General features: G+C 44.5%; 1 protein-coding gene across 2 annotated transcripts; it reads right to left on the reverse strand.

Moving 5' to 3' along the window:
• Positions 1 to 1360: 1360 nt before the first annotated feature.
• Mrpl27 (mitochondrial ribosomal protein L27) lies at positions 1361 to 6896 on the reverse strand. 2 transcript variants are annotated; one of them, XM_047544499.1, is made up of 4 exons: positions 6833 to 6896; positions 4437 to 4562; positions 3963 to 4030; positions 1361 to 1765 (listed from the first exon to the last, which is right to left on the reverse strand). In XM_047544499.1, the coding sequence occupies exons 1-4, from the start codon at positions 6870 to 6872 to the stop codon at positions 1559 to 1561; spliced, it is 441 nt and encodes a 146-aa protein (XP_047400455.1). In that variant the 5' UTR covers positions 6873 to 6896; the 3' UTR covers positions 1361 to 1558. The 2 variants fall into 2 exon arrangements, with proteins under 2 accessions (XP_047400455.1, XP_047400454.1); XM_047544498.1 differs by lacking the exon at positions 6833 to 6896 and adding an exon at positions 6382 to 6400.
• Positions 6897 to 6903: the final 7 nt, after the last annotated feature.

Below are 6903 nucleotides of genomic sequence, written 5' to 3' on the forward strand. Positions count from 1 at the left end.
CCCAGGGAGGTCTACCAGATTCCTGCAAAGAGGTTTTCAAGAAGCCAATAGCTCTAGGATCCAACTTATTTCCTGGAAGGACCAGTCACTGGGGGAAGAGACAATGCAGACTCAGCAGTTAAAAAAAAGGATGTGTACATACGTATACGGCTAATACCTTTGCTCTTCTATCACTCCGACTGTTACCAAGTTATGAGGAGGTCCTGTCACGGCCTGAACCACCCCAACTGTGGTTCTGCTCACCTGTCCCAGGAAGCAGTCATGTGCCTTGCTCAAGGAAACATCACTGTAGGAGGGAGTGACCCCATCCTGTCCCTTCCTATTTCTTCAGGGGCCTTGAAGACACAGCATGAGCGGGTGGACAGTCCCCAACCAACATCCCTTACCTAAGGACTAGCCCTGCTGAGCCTTTCTGGTACACACATGGAAGAATGCTAAAGTGGACTCCCAGAAACCCCAGGCTACTTTTGCCAAAGATCTATGGAAGTGGCGATTCTAGGGTCATGTCCTGAGACAACAAGGTGACAAGTTAAGGCAAAACTTCAGAACAGGAAGACTTCTCTGCCTTCAAATAACGAGCTCATGCCTACAGGCAGAGAAGAGTCCTTAAGAAGGAAGTCACTGGACTCTATAAGCTCCTCTCTGGGGCTACAGCCAACCCCACAGGAATGGCTACCGTCCCTGGCTGCAATCGCCTTCCCAGTCCCTCCACTTAAAGCCAGGCCTTTTAAGGTTCTGGTTGAGTTGACGGTGAAGGCCTGCCCCAGCCTGCTCTGAGTCCTCAGTAGGTATTCCTAAAGCCAAATCCTTTGCTGCTATATGGTTTGAGATAGATCAAGAACCAGAGAAGAATGTGGGCTTACTGTGTCCAGCTACTGGGGTAGGCAGGAAGAAGTCACTTGTCACCTACTTGCCTCATCAGTGGAAGGATGCTGGTCAGATGGGGCCTGACTGAGCCTCTTGCCATCCCACAAGCTCCCTCTGCTCTGGGCTCACAGAGGCAGGAGCCTACCATGTAGCCACCTCTGAAGCCTGTCCTTTGCATGTGGCTTTAAGAAGAAATACAACTGTGATGCTTCCTCTATTGTCCTCTCCCTCTTCTAGGACCCAGCCTCTGGATTTTTAGGGGATACAAGGAGAAAGTAGCTATGATAGCCTAGAGCCCAAGCTCTCCCCTTTTCCTCTGGGAAATGGTACCAAAGTAATCCTCTCTACAAAACAAAGCCCCCCTTTTCATTTCCTCACTCTGACAGGCTTCCTTCCTGCTTTCCCCCTTTGGTGTGTACAAGAGAACATGGGTAAGAGCCAACAAAGCAGTGAGCAGTTACATCTAAGTTTGTCCCCAAGCAGCACAGATTTGTGATTCCAGCAAGCTTTATTTAGGCCCAGGTCAGATCTCCCAAAAGGTGTCCTGGCAGTCATTCAGAGTCTCCTGCAGAGTCAACTTCCAACAGACCTCTTCCTCAGAGGCCCTGTTGTGACCCCAACACTTGACTTCTGGCATCACCTTCTCCTGTCACCTGGATTCCAGTCTCTGCCCAAGGCCTCAAACAGGACTTCAAAGCATAGCTACCAGTTTGAAGGTGCCCTCAGGCTTGGCAGGAACAACATGGACAAAAGTCTTGTAGAGCACAGCACCCTTGGGCAGTCTGGTGACCAGATCTACTGCCTCCAAGTTATTGGGACTGGGCACGTAGACTTCTTTAGTGTAGTGTACTATCCCCTCCTCCAGGGCATAGAGGTACTTCTTCTTCCCCAGCCCCACCTGCAACACACAGACCTCGTTAGCTGGATGGAGAGCCAGGTGGTACATCCCAGGGCCTCCACATAGACCTCTCCCCCAGATTCAGGTCCTGGGGTTGAATGTAAGGTTTAGACAACTCCATTTCACGTTTCCCTTCCCACTGCTTGGTACTTTTTTGCCTTCTGCTCCATAAAAGAGAGGGAAAAAGAAAACTCCAACAGCCAAAACCATTGGCTGCTCAGTCTCAGAAGGCTGGTCAGAAGTCACACTAAATGGATCCCAAAACCAGGGCCAGGGAAGATGCCCCAAGTCATTGTCCCTGGGAACATGCTTTATTTAGACTTTAAAAGACTTCAAAGGAATTGTTATATTAAACACCAATTTGATGTACATTTTCATTTATATAAAGTTCAGGTTTTATGGAAAATATAGATCAATGTTATATGGATAATGTATATGTTAATAAAATAATAATAATAATGACATCAGCTAATATAGTGCTTATCATGTATAAGCACAGTTCCAAGCCTATACATGTGTATCTATATACACACACACATATACACATGTGTATCCATATACATATACACACATGTGCATATACATGTATGTATGCATGTGTATATATACATATATACAAACATGTATATGGGAAGATAATCACGTACACACATGTACATCATATGTATATACATACATACACACATAGGAATAGTACATGATTAAAAAAAAAAAGGCGGGGGAACTGAACTATTACTTAAAATAATGTGAAGGGGGCTGGGGATATAGCTCAGCTGGTAGAGTGCTTGCCTTGCAAGCACAAGGCCCTGGGTTCAATCCCCAGTACCGCACAAAAATAAATAAATAAATAAAATATAAAAATAAATACAAATTTTAAAAAATAATAATAAGGTGAAGGGTATGGTACAGTTCTATCTTAACAAAGAACTCTTCTATCTCATGAAATAATCTCAACCTGCTGAAACTGCCTGGTATGAATCTAATTTCTGACACACACACTGAATTGTTTTTATTAAATTCAAGTAATCGTTCAACCATATAGCAGGTTTATACAAAGAAAAATTTCTTAGAAATCATGAAAAATGAATAAATTGAACTTAATTTCCTAAGACTTGAAGAAAATATTTGAACTCACGAGGCATCTCACCCTCTAAGAACTGAGGATTGGAAAGGAGAACCAAAAACACTAGGCTAACACAACTCTAAGGCAAACATGGCTAGGCAGACCCCCAATTCACTACACTGCTGCTTATTGTTTTATTCAAGTTTTTAACAGAAGAAAAATAATTTACTGAATTTGATTCTAGAATTAAAAACTCCTTTGAGTCATAAAAAGAGAAATGTCTACTTTAATATTGTGCATTATTATTATTATTATTATTATTTTTTTTTTTTTTTTTTTGGGTGCTGGGGATCGAACCCAGGGCCTTGTGCTTACAAGGCAAGCACTCTACTGACTGAGCTATCTCCCCAGCCCCTTGTGCATTATTATTTAAAAAAATTTTTTTTGGTAGTGGAGATTGAACCCAGGCGTATTTTACCACTGAGCTAAATCTCTAGCCCTTTTCCTTTTTTTATTTTGAGACAGGGTCTCCCTAAATTGCCTCAGCTACCATCGAACATGTGACCTTCCTGTCTTAGCATCCTGAATAGCTGAGATTATAGGTGTGCAATACCACACCTGGCTTAGAATTGTACATTAATAAGAACATTTAAAAACATGTATCTTTTAAAAACATTTAAAAACTGCCATCTTTGCATTTCTATATTTTTTTTGTTTTGTTTTTAAAATAGCATTTATTTTTTAAATGTTAATGTGTATGCATTTCTATATCTTAAGCATACTGCTTCTCAGTGCTCAGGTAGCTGCAACTGCCCCATACATCAAATTATATAACCCACTCCTATTTCCCACTGAAGAGAAAATGAGGCATAGAATGTGCAATCATCCTCTAATGTTAGACAAATCTCAGCTGTCACTTGGGCCCTGCCACTCTCTGGCTTTTCACCTGTGAAATGGGGATGATCCCCACCTCACAGGGATTTGGAAAGAGAAATGAGATAATAAGGGCAGGAATAAGCACAATGCTCAGCATATGGTAAACACCCAATAAATGCAACTGTTATCATTACTGTACTTAGGGTCACAGAAAGGTTGTTCTAGAAAAGAAAAAAGGGGGGCCCCCAAGTAACTCACATGGGCACCTGGGTGCCAGCGAAATTGGCGTTGAGTCCCAAGGATGTTGCCAGCATGAACATAGTGACCTAGAAGAGAAGTCCACAAGTGTGCTGTCTCTGAGCCCCAGTGATATGGCAGCACAGCAAACTTCTAGGAAAACATGTTGGCCCAAGTGCTGCATACCAACCTCTAAGCAGGTCCCTGACCAGAAACAACTGCCACATGGTCCAACACAAACAGTGCCCAATCCCCTACCCAGCAGCCTTTTTGCTCTAGTTTCAAGGCTAAAGTTCAAACTCACTCCTCTTCCAGGATCCCTCACCCCTCCTCAGATCTTATCTGCCCCCTCAATCTAGAGCCAAATGCCATGGTGAACAAAGAGGAGAGGTCAGAACCAGGCACTTGCAGAATGGGTTTCTTGCTTTTCTAAGAACAACCAGGAGCAGCAGGACAAGGTGCAGCTGGGTAATGGAAGCTAAGATACATTCTCACCTTCCATTTTCTTGATGCCATAATGTTTGCCTGGTGACTTTCCACCAAGGTTTTTGGAGCTACCACCTGTCTTCTTGGACGCACTTCTGACAGCAAGAGTTACCGCTATAGGAGGGCTCAACAGGGCTGTAATTGCAAAGAGAACAAAAACACTGTTAGATCTTTCTCTGCCTCTATGGCCCATTTGCTAAGAGGTGGCAGGGGAGAGGAGAAAGATGTGTGAGGGGAACAGAAATGCTAAGTGTTAAGATTTCAGGAAATGCCTGAAGTCCTTTGGCCTTCTCCCATAGCAGGGGACCACTCATTCCTTGTACTGCTTGGAGATTAAGTGCTGCATGAGGTAGGGGCCTAGGAGTGTGTGTGTGTGTGAGAGAGAGAGAGAGAAAGAGAGAGAGAGAGGGAGAGGGAGAGTATGTGTGTGCGTGTGCATGCGCACATGCAGGAAGGAGGGGTACACAGGGGCGGGGAGAACAGGAAACTATAAATTTAAAAAAAAAAAAAATCACACGCTCTGGGTCCTGGCACATTCAGTACTACTGAAGAGAAACAAAACTGTAGAAATCAAAGAAGCCAGCAAGAGGACACCACAGCGCTGCCTGTTTCAGAGCCTCACTCACCCTCACACCCATGGAGAGGCACAGACAACCTAGAGAGCCCAGTAACAGGGCACTGAGAGGGTAGCGACGGCAGCAGCCTCCCCACCCTATTGAAGCTATCTATTCACCCACTGCACACCAGATACCTGCATACAAAGAGGGCAAGCTGGTTGGAGTGTGGCTCCCATAGGCTCCTGGCCATTTCAGAAAGTTGCTTCGTTTTTCCCCCAAGTACACCAAGCAGAAGTCCAAAAGATCAACACAATGTAAGAAGTTAATCTGACTTCTCTGCACTCATCCCAAAGTGCTCATTTATTTTAAATTGATAAGAACAATTGTAAGGCTAAGAAATCACTGGCATTTATTTTAAAAAGGAAAATTAGTTCAAATTCATACTAACATGAAAGCTTCTTGCTGTAGGACAAACCTAGGACCAGTAGGTCTACCTTTCAGATCTCCAGACCAAGAAGGGTTTGAGTACTATGCAAGCATCTTTAGGGAAGATTTTTGGGTGTCAGAAGCCTGAATTCAGAGTTCTGGAAGCCTAGGTTTCTGAAGTTTTCATGAGGAATAAATCTAGGTGGAACAAAGGAGCATGGATAAGAATTAACAGAGAAGACAGGAAGGGTTGTGCAACCTTTGATCCCAGCAACTGAAGGGCCTGAGGCACGAGAATCCCAAGTTTGAGGGCAGACTCAGCAACTTAGTGAGACCTAGCTTAAAATAAAAAGGACTGGGGAGGGGGGTTGTAGCTAAGTAGTACACAGCTTGCCTAGCGCGTGTGAGGCACTGGGCTTGATTCTGAGTACCGCATAAAAATAAGGGTATTGTGTCCATCTACAACTAAGAAAAAATATTAAAAAATAAAAGGGCTGGGGATGTAGTTCAGTGCTAAAGCATTACTGGGTTCAATCCTGACTACAAAAAAAAAATTAGAGACATATTAAATGTCCAGCAACAGGATCTCTACTCATTCATTCACTTATTAACATAAGAGACTGGGCTTTTGCTTTACCTACACTATCTTGTTTGTAAATCTTTGTTCTCCTCCTTTCTCCCCATCCTCCTCAGCAAGCAGTGCCGTGATCTATCCAGCTCAAGCCAAGGGCGCTCGACCACTAAGATACTTCCCCAGGCCTTTTTATTTTTTATTTTGAGTTAGGGTCTCAGTAATTTGCTAAGATTGTCTGGAAGCCTCAGTCAGTCTCAGTCCCCCTGGGATCACAGGCGTGCGCCACCGCGCCCCGCCTCCTTTTGTTGTTAGGTCTAAACTCAGTTATTTCCTCAAAGAACTTTTCAGATGTACTTTCTTCACAGCATTTTTCCAAATTTACAACTATTTTACTTACACATGCTTATTGACTCATCTACTAGAAAAAACTGTCTAGCGGTTTGAGACCAAGTCTTCATATTTTTTTTTCTGATAGTCGGTACCAGTGTCTGACACAAGGAACGACCTAAATCTGTTGAGTGAATAGATTTACGTTTTTGGATTCAGTCCTTTTCACAGGTAAAAGGGTCCACAAAAACCAAGGGAGAGAAAGCTGCGTGCCAGCGTCACCGACCGACAAAGAAGTCTTCTGTACTCGGGATAGGGAATGACACGTGCTTCTCCAACCCCGCCTTGCCCCCGCGCAGGAGCGCCGACGACCTGTCACGTGATCAGTGACAGCTTCCCCCCACCCAACCCTGGCGTGTCCCCCACTCCCCCGCTACGCATCCAAGGTCATCCGCGGGGACAGTTACCACCTCCCGGCCCCCCTCCCGGTTGCCCCGCAATGACTACAGCACCTCACTTACCAGCTGCCCGCGTCCTCAGCGCCAAAACAGTCGACGCCATGTTTGCCTCATACTCACTTCCGGTCTTGAGA

The sequence above is a fragment of the Sciurus carolinensis genome, chromosome 3 (genome assembly GCF_902686445.1).
Source record: "Sciurus carolinensis chromosome 3, mSciCar1.2, whole genome shotgun sequence".
Classification (NCBI taxonomy): Eukaryota; Metazoa; Chordata; class Mammalia; order Rodentia; family Sciuridae; genus Sciurus; species Sciurus carolinensis.

Bases quoted from the DNA above. Each gene is read 5' to 3' on its own strand.
- Mrpl27 (XM_047544499.1), bottom strand. From the start codon at position 6,872: ATGGCGTCGACTGTTTTGGCGCTGAGGACGCGGGCAGCTG. The intron at 4,031-4,436 runs GTGAGAATGTAT...CTTCTCTTCTAG, and splicing joins TGGCATCAAGAAAATGGAAG to GTCACTATGTTCATGCTGGC. The intron at 1,766-3,962 runs GTGAGTTACTTG...TGTGTGTTGCAG, and splicing joins GCTGGCACCCAGGTGCCCAT to GTGGGGCTGGGGAAGAAGAA.